General features: G+C 51.8%; 1 protein-coding gene across 4 annotated transcripts in view; it reads left to right on the forward strand.

The window, feature by feature from the left end:
- Positions 1 to 2,299: 2,299 nt before the first annotated feature.
- RPS6KA1 (ribosomal protein S6 kinase A1) overlaps positions 2,300 to 16,844 on the forward strand; it is a 42,628-nt gene continuing 28,083 nt past the window's right edge. For 2 of the 4 annotated variants that reach the window (XM_030039228.2, XM_030039230.2), the window contains exons 1-2: positions 2,300 to 2,479; positions 9,469 to 9,513. In XM_030039228.2, the coding sequence (XP_029895088.1) occupies positions 2,417 to 2,479; positions 9,469 to 9,513 (108 nt within the window). In that variant the 5' untranslated portion in view covers positions 2,300 to 2,416. The remainder of the gene's footprint in view (positions 2,480 to 9,468; positions 9,514 to 16,844) is intronic. The other 2 variants (XM_030039229.2, XM_030039232.2) reach the window with 1 other exon arrangement.

The raw sequence follows: 16,844 nt of genomic DNA on the forward strand, positions 1-16,844 counted from the left end.
CAAGTTCACGGTCAGCCTGCCTGTCTTTCTGCTGTGAAATATGAAGGACTTTCTGCCTCTCAATAGACCTGCCAGGGGACGGAAGCAGCGGCGGTTTCTGTCTCCCTTTCTTCACTGAATTGCAATAGGCCTTGCTCTGCCTTTCAAACAGTTCCTCTGGATATCGCCCATTAACTTTCACTGAGACCTTGAAAATGAAGACTTGCTTTTCTACTGGTTACTGTACCACCCTAGAACTTTTGAAGTGTTGAAAAGTAATTTATTTTATTTTTAACTTTTTTTTCTTACTCTTTACAATAACAGTCGGGATGTTGGAGTCAGAAATTTCCCAGGAGTTAATGACCAGCCTGGCTGAGATTGTCTGCTCAAGCTGCCGGAGGTAACTGCTCAGCACCTGACCCTGCCTGACTTCCATGCGTAACCCTCCTTGGAAGCTGGGAGGCGTTCAGTGGGTCACCTAATGGGAAACGGCCTTTGTGCCTGCCATTATGGCTTAAACATTCCCTGTGGGCTTCTCACCCAGGTGGGAAGCTCCAGGTGCACCAGGATGTGATGTCCAAAGGTTGGATTCACGGGGCCTGGTGGTAAAGCACGGCAGGTCCCCAAGTAATGTCTCGTTTTGTTCTCCTTCCAGAAAGGATGCAGAGAGCACTGTCCTACCCTCACCCGCCTCTGCATTCCTACCCCAGACCTGTCTGACACGCACGCGGAGCAGAAGGAAAGGGAGATGCATTTTGCAAACAAATGAAGAAGGTAAACGGGATGCTGGTGCTGATATCATCGCGTTATTGATGCCATATAAAGCAGGTTGCAGCAGCTGGAGGATGAATGTAACCAGACGGCACGCCATGTACTGGGCAATAAGGGGAAAATATGGATAGCTTTAGAGCTGAATGAATAACTTTCCACAAGATCTGCTTCAGCTTGCTCCAACAGTAAGTGATATGAGTTTAATTGGCTATAACAGGACTTCACTTAGTACCAGTTGGGTAGATTTGTGTTATTTAATGCCTTCATCTGGGGCTCCAACACTTATGGCACAGAGGGGGGCTCTGAGCACAGGTCTTAGAGACAGCAGTTCCCAGGCTTGGCTCAAACACTTACTGTCAGCGTGGGAATCTTCTACACTCGATTCCCCCACATGCAAAAAAGATGACAGCTCTAGCCTAAATCACAAGCAGGTCCTGATGATGACTTACAGATTAGCTTCAGGTGCTGTGAAGATTAACTGGAATTTTTCAGAGTGCTGGGCTCTGTCCTAATTCACCTTTTTTGGAGTTCGCTGCCCTCTCTGAACAGGTTAAGGGCTGTACAGCCCCGGCTTCCAGGGACAGCTGCCCTCAGAATGCAAAACCCCAGCTGCGTATGCTTTTACTTAGGCTCATTAACTATTTCCAGCCACACCTTGATGAAGTCAACCCTTAGCGATGCACCCTTTTAAAAAGATTTTTTTTTTTTTTAAACAAATAATTTTATAATGAAACATGAAAACATGGTGCTTTGGGGTTTGGTAAAATGTGAGCAGAAGAAAACTTTTTCCTATTTGAGAAACCCAGCAGGTGAGAATAGCCATGAATTATGAACACTTGTGCTTAAGGCACCTTTGCTCTGAGGCTCTCCAAACGCTGTAGAAAGGTGGGTATGTTTTTTTATCCATGTTTTGTAGGGAAGGTGGCGGAGGGGGGGAGCACTGCAGGTGGTGATGAGCAGTGACTCACTGCACATCTCAAACTTGGAATCCGGATTTCCCAGAGCAGTTTCCTGCTTTAAGCAGCAATATCTGAATTGTGTCACCGAGTTTATCCTCACCACCTCTTCTTCTGGTGATGCCACACAGCGTCGTGTGTACAGTGAAACAGCTGGACACTCCTAGAGGAAAAAAAAAATCTTTCCAAGGCGCAGAAGAGTGGGACATTGGGTGCCGGGTATTTTTCAGTAGATGTTTTCTGTTCAGGCATTCTCAGTGCCTTGAGGATTCCCTTGCTGGACACGAGCGAGCAGTACCCTCCCAACAATTTTAAACTCTCTTTGCTTCCAAAATCTATCAGGGCAAAATGCCCAGGGAAGGGTGCAGCTGGCAGGGAACAGCTCATCCCCGAGCACCCCTGCCCCCCCCCCGAAGGGATGCATGTAGCATCCACGCACACCTCCTCATCTTCCTCCCCCATTAAACCCACCACAAACTGGGAGAACTCCTCGCCGGATCCCTCCAGCTGACGGGAACCCCGAGACCCCCTCCCACCCCGCAGCGGAGTGGGCGGAGCCTCCCAGCCCCGCCCCGCCTGGCCCCGCCCCCGCCCCGGCCCCGCCCCGCCGCTCCCGGCCCGGCCCGGCCCGGGGAGCCGGTGCCCAGCGCGGGTCTCCGCTCCGAGCCCGAGCCCGAACCGGAGCCCCTCGGGGCAGCCCCGCCGGCAGCATGCCGCTCGCCCAGTTGGCCGAGCCCTGGCCCAACATGGAGCTGGTGCATCTGGACACGGAGGTGAGCCGGGGGCGGCGGGGCGGGGGGGGGGGGGGAAGCACCGGCCCTTCCCGGTGGGGAGACGGGGGGGGGGGGGGCACGGGGGTTCCCCCCCCCCCCCTTCCTCTCCGCCGTCTCCCCGGGGGTCTCCACCGAACAAAGAAGCGCCCGACCCGGCTTCCCCGCCCCGCCCGGTGGGACCCTCCCGGCTGCGGGGACCCCCCTCCCGGCTGCGGGGACCCCCGCCCCGTCCGCTTTCCCCGGGTTTGGGGGGGGCTGGTGGGGGTTTGGAGGCCCCCGGGGGGGGGGGGGGGGGGGTCGCAGCCCGCCGGAGGTCCGTGGTGCCGGGGGCAGCTGCGGGCTGCTCCGGGGCTCGGTGCGTGTGCGGTGGGGCACCGGGGGCTTCCCGGCTCCGCTGCCGCCCTTGCGGGCTTTGATTATTTGGGGAGCGGGAGCAGCGTGCGCCTAAATCCCTTCCCAGACCTAGAGGAAAACGGCCCCCGCTGAAGGCCCAGGGAATAAATATCTTGGATTTTGAGTCTTTTTCCCGCAAGCTTCCTCACTGTCCGCCGCCCCAGCTGCTCTCGCAGGCCTGTGTTGCGAACTCCGGTCGTGGTCCTGTGTCACTTTGCTGGATGTCTGCTCTCCCCTCCTGCTTTGCTCTTTTCCTTCTAATTAAGACCTCCGAGCCAGATGTGCAGGACAGTGCACAGCATCTGTCCACATCTGCAGGCTTGCATCACAGCCATTTCAGAATAAAGGGGACAGCTTGTAGCAGTTTTCACCCGTTGCAGAGCAGCCAGCTGAGGCACTGTATCCTGGCACTCTTTAGTTAAACATCTTCTCATCCAAACTGGAACTAGCAGCCTTCCTGGAGAAACCAGAGGGATGGTGGGGATTTTGTCCCAGGCGCTTTACTCAGACTTGGTGCTTTCCCATCATTTTGGCTGGGTTCGATGCTGTCACGCTCCTCTATCCTGCCAAGGGATGTCGCGACGGTGAATCAGTCAGATTTACTCATTCTTATTTAAAATTGCCTCTTAAGAGATCTCTGCTTGGAGTGGAGGCAGCGTTTCACCACTGCTGCAATGACAGCGGGGAGGTCTGCTGGCAATCAGAGGTGAGGTTGCTTTGTTTTCATCGGCCAGATACGGCACGGCTTCTCCTAGAAGACCCCCCATGCGGGTGGAACGCTGTGCCGAGGGTCCGCCTGTGCGGACAGCTGGCACGGAGGTGCGGTGGGCTAAGAGCATCTGCTCTGAAGCATCGCTCGAGTCACGAGGGTGGGTTTGTGCTCGAAGGTGGGAGATGAGGGAAGTCCTGCGGCGACTTGATCGCGATTCCTGAAACCACATTGTGCGCCCAGAGCCAGGGTGTAGGTTATTGCTGCGAGACAGGGCTTTTTGGTTGCGGTTTCTCTCTTCCTAAGTAGGAAGATAGCCTGAAAAGCCAGAAAACGCAACTAGACTCGTCATGGGAGGAAACTAATGCCAGTGCCCAGGGCAGTGAATGCCGCGGGCGAGATTCATTTACTCCTTAATCCCAGGTCTCCCAGGTGCCAGGCAGGCGCTGTGTCAGCATCACGGGATCTCTTCTGAGCAGAAACGGCCAGGAGGGTCCGGTGTATTTGTCAGCCCGAGTCAGCTGCGAAGATCATGGCAGCAGCAAGGACTGTTTGCCCCATTGCATTAGTAACGGGTGTATTAATTGTAAACTGAAACTGGAGGGCCTGCCTCCGGCTTCTGAGCTATCCCATTCCCCCATCTCACCTTGGCCAGAGCTCTAGGTCAGGGTCAGGAGCTGCCTGCAGGTGATATTTCTGCAGATTAGTCTTTTTATGTCTTAAGATCACAAGTGGGACATTAGCAATTTACCTCCCTTTGTTTTAAGGTGAGCGAGTACGTGCGCTCGATTCCAGTGAGGAAAATAATATGGGCGTTCTTCACCTCCAAACCTGATGTGAGGTTGCTTCGTTTTCATCGGCCAGATACGGTCTTCTCCTAGAGACCCCCCTGCCGTGCGGCTGGGGTGCTGTGCCGAAGGTCCGCCTGTGCTGCGGGTGTCAAGCAGCTGGCACGGAGGTGCGGTGGGCTAAGAGCATCTGCTCTGAAGCATCGCTTGAGTCACGAGGATGGGTTTGTGCTCGAAGCTGGGAGACGAAGGAAGTCCTGCAGCGACTTGATCGCGATTCCTGAAACCACATCGTGCGCCCGGAGCCAGGGTGTAGGTTATTGCCTGGGCCCGACGTTAGAGCATTCCCTGAGATCCAGCAGCGTATCTGCGGAGAGGGACTTGGGCTTGGGGGGAGTTTTGCACCTTGAGGCTAAAATCACCAAGGGTAGGGGCCCAAGGAGAAAGTTTTCACCACTCCTGGGCAAGGTGGCACCACTGAGAAACCGAGGAGACTTTTCTGGAATGCCAATTACGTAAATTGCCCCGGGATCGCTGCCATCCAGGTTAGAAACTGGCTTCCTCCAACCTTTGCTTTCTGAGTCATGGAGCAGAGGTGCTGTCACCACGCTGGTGGAGGCATCAGTCCTATTGTTAAGGGATTTGGGTTTTTTCCGCTGTGCTCTGGGAGTGTTGGCTGTCTGCTGCTGGAGATGGGTCACGGCTGGTGCCCCTCGTCCCGGCCCGCCGGAGCTCAGCCTGGAGCTGTGCCGGGGAAATGCATGGGAGTGGGCGGCAGTGGGAGCTGGAACTGATCCCTTGCAGGAGCCAAGTCCCTCTGTCCTGGGGACTGAGCTAGCTTCGTAATACTTTTTCCTTTTTTTTTCTTTTTCCCCCCTCCCTGTTCTCTCTGCTGCTTATATTATTCAGAATATTGCTTATGTAGTAGAAAAACTGGGCTGGGGCAGAGTACAAGCGATAGAGAATGGAGTTGAATGACTTCATCACCATAGCGATGGATACTGTCATCAAGGCTATGCTTTTCTTTAAACTCTTGTTACCCAAACATACAGCAACACAACTGACGTGGGATTACACCAAACCCAACCACTTCAAGCTAATTATTTTTGCCTGTATATGTGTATCATCCTTTATTGAGCAGGAGGTATTCATGAATAACTATCTTTTTCAAGCATCTTCAGTGAACAATACATAAAACAATGATCAAAAGATAGGGGAGGAAGCCGAGCAACTGTGGTCTCTGATATGCCTTGTGTATAGACTCCTCAGTCTGCTTGGGCTACGTGAGTTCTTTTGGAGATCTTTATTTTTGCAGAATCATTTCCTTTCTCTGAACTGCAATAGGCAAGATTCATAAATTCCACTTTAATAATAATAATAATAATAATAAAAATGCCTTGTTCTTGTGTCAAACTAGCAGAAGCTCTGGGGTGAAGGGTTTCTTCCCCCATTCCTTTCTGCCTCAATGCTTCACGGTTCATCCAAGTTGGGTGAAAGAGCATCTCTGGGTACCTGGTACCCTTGTTGTGTTGTGTATAGGCATCTCAAAAGTGACTAGTCAAAACCTAGAGGTCCAGAAATAGCAGCAGGCTGCTTTCCTAAGCAGAGCTGTCGATAATCCGGGATGACTTGTGCTGATGGTGCTAACTATAGAGCGCAGCCCTTGATGGCAGCAGGAGTGGGCACGGTCTCGCACGGTCCTGCCAGGGGTGCGACTTGTCCTGCGTGCAGATCAGAGCAGCACCGGCCTGTTCTGTAAATTGCTCCCTGTGCTGCGGATTATGTGGAATTAAAGGGATTTAAAATGCAAGATGTCCTAAGATAAATATCTCTCAAGTTCAGCCAGGCTGGCAGTTGCGTAACTGAATGCACTTGTTTTCCAATATACTTTTCTGCGTGCTATTAAGAAAACTTATTAGAGCAGCGTGTGTGCAGAAGGGTTTTTGCGTTACCTCTCGGGCAGTTTTCGCTGTCGCTCGCCCAGAGGTGCCCTCGCTGCCAGGCTGCCGCTCCATGTGCCCATCAGATTAGCTCTGTAATCCCCGTTTCCATTCGCCCCAGAGCAGTGCTGGCTGGAAAGCTGCAGGGACAGGCTGCTGGCCCCCAGTGAGGCTCGTGCCGCTGCCGTCTTGGCAGCCCAAGCCCTGCTCTGCCACCGGTCTGCATCGGCTCCTTGCTGCCCTGGGCACCCAAGGGAAGGAGCTGTGCCTCCCTCCTGCAGCAGGTATTGCTTGGTTACTGCCTGCGGGGAGATCTTCGGGGTTGCTCTCGGAGGAGGACATTCAGGAGGCTCCTTTCCAACCCTGAGAACAATGTGCTGGAAAAGGGTATCTGGCACGGAGACAAACACACATACACTTGCTAACACACTGCGCGTGGTATGCAGGGGGAGTGCAGAAATAAAGCATTTTAAAGAGACAAATGTCAAACCAAGAAACCCACAAACTATTTCAGCTCTACTTACGACGCAATGAATGGCTGTATTTTATCTCGGGAGGTGATGAGTCTGTAGCTGTGAGTGTGTTTCCATCTTCGATGCTTACAAATGACTCTTGAATTCCATATGAGGGAATAAGGACTGGGTTTGCTCTGGGGGAGAAGGAAAGCTCTTGGCTCTAAATACTCCAGTTCTCTCTTTATACATCTGCCTTATGTCAGCTTGAGAAAGTGACTGTTTCATCAGAAGCTTCATCCCTCTAAGACCATGGACCTACTTGCCCAGGAAACCTCCCTGGCACAGACACCGTTCTCTTTCTTTCCACATCCCTTCCACCCCCAGGTAGGATGGATTTCTGTCAACAGCAGCGTGTAGGACAAGTGTTCCTCGGGGTAGGGAGCTGATGAAACACAGCAGTGTGGCAGGTCCGGAGGTAGCACCCAGTGTCTCCTGGCTTATCCTTGAAGCTGAAGGGTTGGACGGACCCTGCAGTCACTCATCGTGTGCTCGTCTTCCCAGGGGAATAAAAGAGCTTGTCCTACGCATCAACTCACCCCTCTCCTGACACGTGCCTTGTAGATCTGTTCTCCAGATCATGAGCCAGGCACTGCTTCCCTCTGTCCAACATGGAAATTCTGCTTCTTAAGCTGTTTTAGACATAAACAGCCCTCCCTGAGCTATGGTTTGGATCAGCAGCAAGTTAGGAATTGTTGATCAGTGACAGCTGAGCCAGTAAACATAAGCATGTTTCCAAGTCTGGTTATCTTGAGCACAGTGTGTCCCCCCCTTCTATGTGGAGGCTATACATAAACACAAAATCTTACTTCACTTCTTAGCTATTCTTTGTGCTAATGGTACCAAGAGCTCTGTGTAAACATCAGGGCAACGTTCCTCTGGAAGAACTTGGCTTGCATGGTAGTGCTATTGCTTTTTTCAGTCATTGGCTGAAAATACTTAGGAACTTAAGCCCAGTTTAAGTTGGTACTGAGGTGAGTTACGGAGCTCCGAGGGGATCCGTATGAATGGAAATATTGCAGGGCCAGGGTCAGGCCGAGAGGCAGGTGGTCTTCTCCCCAGCTGGAGCGGTGGAACTCCACGTTGTGGTAGGACTGAGGTGCTCTGAGCTGCTGCAGGTAGCACAGGCTGGCCCGAGGTGGGAGTGGAGAGACCTAAATATGAAGATATATGGAGACTCTGGACTATTGTCTGTGGATTTGAAGTACCTGAAAACTAAACTTGTGCTTAAATTCAGCTCTTTAGCATTACACCTTTTATTGTGAGCTAGCCGTGAGCAGGTAGCCAAGCGGTTTAAAACCAGCAGTGATGACCTCCTATGGGAAGCAGGAGAGTGTGAACCTGGAAGCACCCAGTCAATGTTGTAGAAAGCGAGTGCAGCATTAGAGTGAGGTTTTCTCAGCGGCCCCAAAGCTCTCTCAAGATCAACAATTGCAAGTTTTTCTTTGTATTAAAAGGGAGTAAGTTAAATTTGGCCCAAGAGGGAGAAGGGGATAGTGTAGTTCTAAGATGTCAGGGTGATGTCCTTTTGCTTCTCCAGGGAAGGAGCTAGCTTTGTTTCTGTTAGATTCCTGAAAGGCTCTAAAACCCAGGCATTTAACTAACAATCTGAGGCTGAGGTACAGTTGCATTGCAACTCTTCTCTTGGACCATAACATCTGAAGAGGAGTGAATAAATTTGCCTTGTTCTTTCAAAGAAAGAGAGGAATTCCATGATTTTTGGAGCCTGAGACTGTAGTGCAAATAGATGTCAAAGCAAAATCTTCTTGCCCTTGTTTTTCTTCACAGTCTGCAGAAAACCTTTTGTACGCGCTTATCCTGCTCTGAGTATCTGTGTCTAAGTAAATCCCACCCGCTTCTGCTCCCACTGGCTTCTCCAGGCACGGTGCTGTGCTGAACCCGATAATGTCTCTGGTTCTGTGCCGAGCGTGACCGGCTGATGCTACTCCAGGCGGTTCAGGTCACCTGCTGTGACTTTGGACAGAGCTCCAGCAGCAGAAGCTGGACTTGCAGGCCAGAGGTGGCCTGGAGCCAAGCAGGTGGTGCAGATTTCCTGCAGCGGTATCAGCTGTGATAGGGTAATAAATAACTGATAAATGTTCATGTTAAAGCCAACGTCATGGTAAAATGGCTGTTCACTGCACTCTAGCACTGCTTTCCCATCTTCACCTGATCTTCCCTGCTTGATTCTTCCAGCCGTCCCGGAGAAACAGTGGAGTGGGTGCGGGAGGTGGGATGGTGCAACCACAGGGCTGCATCTCTAGAGCAGTTTCTGCAGCACGTGGTGCCGAGGGTGGGAATCCTGCACCCACCGCCCTGGGGATCCACGCCTGAGGAGTGCAGGGGGGGGGTTCGCCCCACAAGCGATGGTCGGTATATGAGCAGCTCTAATTTCATCTGCGGGGAGCATGGAGAGTCTTTGAACAAGAGATTTTTATTTTTTTTTTCAAACAACTTTTTTTCCTTAATAGAAAGTGTCCCCTCGGTGTATGGGGAGTGTTCAGCTGTCTTGTACCGTGTCTGAAAGTGGCATCCTCCCTTGTTTGTCCTGCATGAAGGGCTCTCAAAGCCAACAGCCTTTGTAAGGGGCTGTAAGGAGCGGTCCCATGCCTGGCGTGTGCTAACGGCAGGTTCTCTTCCTTTGCAGAATGGGCAGGCTGCTCCAGAAGAAGGTGGGAATCCTCCAGCCAAGGTAAAAATGCTCTGGGGTTACGTCTATAAGTCATCCCTCTGAGCTGCGTGTGGGGTGTGAGCTGACTTGGTGAATGGGTTGGGGACACCTATTTTTAAAGCCTGTAAGCTGCTGCTTTGTAATCTGGATGAGTGCATGTGGGAGTGTAAGGGACTGGAGTAGGGGAAGAGAAAAGATAAACCCTCTTTCTTCCTGTCCCTTTTGTCAGCCAAACATATCTGGAAAGTTTCCCAAAGGGCTACCTCAGTCCAGCACGCAGGAGATGGACTGGAGGCTGTAGCAGAGGGCTAGAAGCGAGAATCCCTGCAGTGTTCCAGTGCCGTGTTTACACCTTTCTCTGTGTTGTGATCTTGCCAGATGGGATGAGAAATACAAGAGTATTTGATGGTTTTGGCACAGCTGCCCTTGCTGACCGCCTGGTATCTGCTTATTCTCTTGCCTTGGTGGGGCTGGGAGAAGCTCCACTTTGGTCGAGTTGCCCTCTGTGTCCCCATTAACATCAGGTGGGAATGGTAGAGGGAACTGAGCTGCTGTCTTCCATGTTTTGGGCAAGGGTCTTAATCTGCTAGACCTTCTTCAGACACCTAAAGCTCTTGCTGCTCCACACATGGACAGCATGATGTTGAAGGACTTGACTTCTCTGATGTGAGCTCTCTCCAAGTACGAGACCAAGGACCGATGTTGTTAGCACGGGTATTTCCTAATTGTGTCCATACTTCTCTGTCCTGCGAGACACTGTGCAGGGCAGAAGAGCCATTTCAGTACCTTGAAATCCTAAGACTTTCAGGATTTCCTTTTCTGATACATACATGCTGTAACTGTGAAGAATGACACGACATGTTTGATTCGGCTTGGGAGACCTTGCCGAGCGGGTTGTCAAGAGTTTGTCCTGCGCCTTACCCTCAGTGAGTGCCCTGTAGCAGTTTCTCTCTCTGAATCATCGTCCGTGCTATAGGCCATGGGGGCTTGTTGTATTGTTTTTCCAGTTGGTTATTGTCATATTTTTAGTAAAAGGAGTTTAAAATTAAAAAGCAATCGTCTGCTTTTCAGGCAGTTCTTTGCCAGGAACTTATGCTGGACTTCTAGCATTGCCGTTGCATCTCACCTACTTGTTCTGTATTTCTGTCCCAGTTGCTGGACTGGCACTTTTCCAGGGGGCCTGCAAGAAACCTGGCGTGGGTCAGATGAACTCAGGTTAATGAGACTGTGCACTTCCCTCCCCTGAGAATAGTGGTTTTACAGTTCTTCACTGTACCTGCATCTCTGGCATGGGGAAAAAAAAAAAAAAAAAATCTCTTCTGGTTGGATTCCAGCTGGGCTTCTAAGACTTGAGACTTTGCCTCTTTCATCTTCAAACACTTGGCTAAACTGGCCTCCTGTAAAAGCCGCTGAAGGATGTTGCTTTAAAAATAATTGAAGATTATTTTTTTTTGAAGGACATCACTGGGACAAACCCTGGCTGATTCCATCTGTAGATGCAGCCCCACAGAAAGATCATGCGATAGAGGCCAAAAAGCACTTGGGGTTCTCTTTGCTGCTCTGTGTCTGTGTCTGTCCCTCTGTGGGACAGGGAAGTGAAGTCCCCGTTGCAGCTGGGGAGCTGGAGCAGAGCAGCAGGCAAGTTGTCCAACATCCCACAGCAGGGAAACCACAAGAGCCCTGTGCTGCTTGCAGGTGTCTTGCTTTCCGCTTTTCTGAGGCACCGTGGCCAAAATGCCTGTGAGCGGTGTCTGACAATCCCATTTTCAGTAACTTTTGAACATGTGAAGCCCTGCTACGTGCTCCTGAAATAACCTCGGTCGCCTTTTCCAAGTTTGTACAAGGTACGTTTGCTAGCAGCACAGACAAATGAAATCCCTCCTATAAACACATACCTTCAACTTCAGGGCCAACTCTGGCACTCTGAACCAGCTGTGATGCTGCAGATGGGGGATGCAGGCAGCGCACTGAATATCTATGTATTTTTCTGCTCATTTTGGGGGTAGATGTTGTCAGCAGCAGCTTCTGGCACTGGCTCTACCTACAACACGGACTAAGGAAGGAGAAGTAAACGGCAGTAAACATCTGAGGTTGGCTATTCTCAAATTGAAGGTTGCTCAGGATCCCTCCCATGCCCTTCTGTTCTAGCTGTGCGTGGAAAACTGTAAGGGGAAGAGGCACCTTTATTCTAGGTTTGTACTTGCTACCCTTTTGCGGCTAATTCTGTGATCTCTTCTTAAAATAGCCTGAAGCAGCGACAATGACGATTACTCAACACCCACGCAGAAGTGCCATCCCTCCCCCCGTCCCCATAAGTAGGATGCTGCCAGAAGTACAATCGTTATTTGCCTGGGCAATAACCAAAGACGCTTTGCAAAGGAGGAAATCCAAGAGTTCCTCAAAAGAGTTGGGAACTTCGCAGCTGGTAGTACGAGACCGATGCAGTCTAATGCCTCTGTCATCACCTCACCTGCTGTTGTTGTACATTTAGGGTCTTTGGGCATGAAACATGATGAAATGGTCGCCACAGAGGTAACGAGGGGATGTTTTGGGCCAGGCTGGCTGTGATCTGGTGCTTTCTAGCTGCCTTTGTAGTTTCAACTCGGCTTCCTACCGAGGACAGCTGGTGCATTTCACAACTTCTTGTGGCTTTTACTCTTGTGTGGATTCCCACCTTTCAAGAACAATTGTGGTACACAAGTCCCTGCAAGCATCGTACCTCGGTGTGTTTATCTGAGTATCTTGGAAATGCCTGCAAGATCCTACAGGTTGGGCAGAGAGCTGTCTGGAGCATCTGCCTCCCTTTGCATGGTCGCAGGGAAAGGAGCCTGGATCTGCAGTCAGGGCCATCCCAACAGCATTCCAGCTCTGTGGCCATAAGGAATTCCAAGCCAAACCCTCTCCTGACAGCGAGCACAATCCTAGCTTGCTTGTGCCTGAATCCTTGCTTGTCTGGATGTTCCTAGCGTGTCCCTACTGTAAAAGTCTGCGATCTGCCAGGCAATCCTGGCCACATCCCTAAAACCAAATTGCTAATCCAACGCTACATTGAACAGGAGCCTTTGGCAAAGATAGGTACAAGGATGACTTTTTTTTTTAACCCCCCCTCTCCTGTTTGGTGGTGGTGTTTGACCCTGTTTAAATTTGATGTTGGCTTTAGGATAGCAGCAGCGCAGTTGGCGCAAGGTTTCAGTGCGACGTCTGCGGGCTGCTGAACAGAAAAGCTCCTCTTTCACGTTCGTATTGGCGGTAGAGGAGCAGGACGGACGCTCGCAGAGCAGGACTGCTGCCCCGGCATCCTCTGCATTGCAGAGAGCTCAGGGTCTGCTTTCTTCTTGTTCTGTTTCCCTTGACCCAGCCTGGGCCGACACCGAGAGAAACTTCTCCTGCGAGAGCCTTGGGTTAACCTCAGCTGCATCTCTGCGCAGGTCAGGAGCAGAAAGGGAGGTCTCTTGCCTTGCTCTCAAAAGCTGCTCTGCCCCAGGGGCTAATCAGCAGCGTGGTGCATTGGTCCCCAGGTACTGAACCTCGTTCTCTCCCATGTTCTTTAGATTTTAATTGTCAGGTAGGCTGAAGATTGATCCTTGTTCAGCTGCGGAACGGCAACAGAGGGCTTGAATTCAGTGGAAAAATGGAACCTCTCATAATTGGGGTTTTACAGCCTGCTCTGCAGCCAGCTTGGCTGAGGGTGAGCTTGTGCTTCCTGAAGGTGCCAAGTTTGAGGAATTATGCATGAAAGTACAACACCCAATTAGTGAAATCACTTCATAATGAAGAGCAGAGGAGTGGATTTGCAGTGCTGAGCGTGCCCACTCTCTCTGGAGGTAACACTGGCTCAGGCTGGGAGTGCTGATCAGCTTGTTCTTGGGTGATAATCACAGTGCGCAATGAAAACTGGGGAAGTGAGTAAGTAACCTCTTCCAGCTCTGCTTTGCACCATAAAAGAGACCTTTGAGACCAGAGCGAGGGCTTTGCTTTGCTGCACGGACCAGGCATGAGATGCCCCACCTGCTCAGGCTGAGCCTTGCTGTTAGGCAGCAAACCATAGTGGGAATGCAGTAAATGGGAAGACACGGCTCTTTCCCAGATCTGTATAGCTCCTGCTGATTTATCCTTGTGTTCTGACCAGGTAAAGCTTGCAGAAAGGTCTTCCCCTGCGGCATGTTCAGCAAGGGAAGCTATAGGCAGGAACCCTGGATGTGGACACTTCTGGCCAGAGAAATACCCGCATCACCAGCGGGTATTAGTTTGTGGTGTTCTGGGTGCAAACCCCTGCTATAACCCTCTAGTGATGACAAAGTACAGTTGCAGTCACAGCTCTGGATTGTAATTCTTTGGGATGAGTTGGAGGAAACAGGGTTGTGGCCATCTACCTGTGAGATAGCTCGGTGCCAGTCCTCTGTGTGGTTCAATAGCAGTCGACTGCTGTTAGAAATAAGGCTGGTTCTTGCTTTTGCTACGCTCCTCCTGCACCTGCTGAGGTACTCGAGACCGGCTCTTCGCTCCCGTCTGCAAACTGGATGTAGCTGGAGCAGCTTTCCTGCAGGCTGGGCTTCACTGCTGCTGAGGAATCCTGCTCTGACCTCTAGTCATGAAGTGGGAATTCTTCACGCTCCTCCAGCAGGATGTAAGAGAGGAAGGCTTTCTGCTGCTCCATCATGGCATACTGCATTAGTGCTTGCTCATAGCTCTGCTTTCCAACAGTACGTTTCTCTCCTTCACCCACTGCGCGTCTTGCTGTAGGCTTCGCTGGCTGCCAGAACATCCATTGACAGTTGTCCTGTCTTCTCTGGAGCTGCATCACTAAGTCGGTGGTCAGAGGGGAAACTTGAAGCACCTTCCCTTCACAGGGCGGGAGGAAGAAAGAGTCACCCGAGACCTGCTGGCTACCAAAGGGCAAGTCCTGTGTGCCCACCCAGGGTGCAGGTGATGGAGGGCTCTCATTGCGTAGGCTCCCAGCATTGAGCGTGACCTCCAGCTCCAGGCCGAGTGCGAGACAGAAGACACGTCCAGCGCTGCAATCCTCATCAGTCTTGGACATCACTCTAATTGCAGCCTCTTAACATGAAGGGGTTTAAAACAAACAAGTGAAACGCTCTGCTTTGAAACACGCCTGGCGTGTTTGCACAGCTGCTGCTGTTTTCCCCAAGAACTGGAAAGCTATCGAACGTGGGCAGAGACAGGTACCTCAGCAAATCCCTTCTCTGCCCACAGCCCCTCTTCCGTTGCTTCCAGCCGCTCGGCCAAGAGTGCTCCGGCCAGTCTGGTCCCCCAGGACTGGGCAGGACCTGGGATAACCTGGTGGGAGCAGAACATCTCGAGCATGGCATGGTGCTGCCTGAAAATCTGCCTTCCCCTCTGCGCCGCAGGGACTGGGCTGCAGCTATTGCTACTCTTAATGTTCAGCTTTTTCAGCCTGTCAGTAGTAAAGCTCTTAAACTGGCTTCTCCGTCTTGTCAGTTGAAGTAATCAAGTGGGTTTGTTTTTAATGTAATGCCTGACAGCTGCCTGGCTTGTTCCTGCCAGAGCGTTTGCTCTTCGTCCTTGGCAAGGCTGGGCTATGGTTAAGAGCAAGCTTCTGAGCTCTTTAAAAAAAAAAAAAAAAAATCCACAAATAAATGCTTGTTTGAGGAGCAGAGTCTCTGATGAGCTGCAGACTCTAATGAATAATTGAAGAGGGGTCAGTTTACAGGACTTGCACATAAGGAATGCAGTAGAGTCTGCAGAGCTGGCAAGCAGCACTCAAACAGCCCTCACGCATGGCGCGCCGACCCATCAAAACTGCTCCGGTTTCTTCTCTTCCATTTCCATCCCCCTTGTGGGTTCATAGAAACTGCCTCAAGCTTTGCCTCCAGAAAGCTTCTTTTACTGAAAAAAAAAAAATTAAAAAAAAAATCTCTTACTATGTGCTGTAGTTCTTGAGGCCGCAGCAAAGCGAGGGATCCTCCTGCCCACCCCTCCTCAGCCAGGCTTCTCCCGGCTGTCTGAGCTGGGGAGGCAGAGGGCACGGGATTGCTGAAGTCAAGTTCCTTGTGGACCCAGGAGGAAGCGTGAGCGAGGCCAGAGCTCTGCCAGCGCTTCCCCGGAGGGATGAAGGAGTCGCAGGCTCCTCTCTCCGATGGAGGGAAGGGTAGATGGGGACCGGCCGCAGGGGATGGGGTGGTGGCAGCTCCCTCTGTGCCAGGGACAGCAGCCGAGGGCTGGCACTGAAGAGGACACCGAAGAGCTCAAACCGAAGAACTTATTCACATTTGATTTTTGAAGGGGTCAGTGCGGGCTTGGGTCTCTGGAGCATGCCACCCCAGCAACTGGGAGCGTTGAGTCCCCTTGGCTGGGTTTGTTGGGGGGATCACTGGCTCAGATGCTGCTGCAGGACTCTCCCTGCACACGCAAGCAGTCTCTCTGAAGCCCCTGCAGCTTTACAAGTCTCAGCTTTATTTGGAAGCTAAAGCCTAGTTTTGAACACGAGCCGTAAATTCCTTCCATAGCTCCAGGTGAAGCTGCAATAACTTCCCCCCGCCCCCAGCTGCACTGTGCTGCCTGCCAGGGGCTGCCGCAGGGCTGGGGACCATCCAGGGAGGATAATCCCAGCTATCCCCTAAGGAATCCTGTCTTGCCCAGAGCCCTTCTCCTTCGCCCTTAGGAAAAGCCGCTTGCTGGCATTGCCTCCCAGAAACTCCAGCTGATCTCATTGCAACGATGCTCTGAGGCAGAAAGGGTTTCCCGACTGCGGTGTGAAATCCAGGTCCTTCCCTTCCCAGTCCTGGAGCACGCAGCTGGGAAATGTCACCCCTTCGGATACGGAAAATGAAGGCATTTATCCCTCGTTTGTACTTGAAACCTTGATCTCGGCAGAGCTGCTGGTGTGGCTCTGGGAATAGCGAACGGACTGTGAACACAATCTTTTTGTGCTCCCGTAAGCACTCTGAGATGTGGCAGTATTGATTTCCTCGCCATCAGAGAGGGGTATTTAACCGGACGGCTTGGCCTGGCCAGGTTACAGATCAGGCATAGGCAGTGTCTGCTTACAGAGAGGGGGAGGCGATGGCTCTGCACCGTCATCGGGCCAGCCGGGGAGCACTGGGACTGGGGTCCGCGGTGGTCTTTGGTGGGTCGCTCCTTTTGGGCAGCAGCACCAGGAGGGGAGCCCTGGTGTCTCTGCAGGGACAGAGCGGGGGAAGAAAAGCTCCTTAAAACAGCATTTTTCATGTCTTAGGGGAACAGGACAAAACATGTTATTCCCAGTGTTCAGGGCGACTGTAATTCCCATACTGTGATGTTTGGGAAGGGGATGGGTAGCGATCTTCACGTTACGGTCCCATCCCCGGCGCGCAGGGCAGGCGTGTGTGCCT

This window comes from Aquila chrysaetos, chromosome 16, assembly GCF_900496995.4.
Source record: "Aquila chrysaetos chrysaetos chromosome 16, bAquChr1.4, whole genome shotgun sequence".
NCBI lineage: Eukaryota > Metazoa > Chordata > Aves > Accipitriformes > Accipitridae > Aquila > Aquila chrysaetos.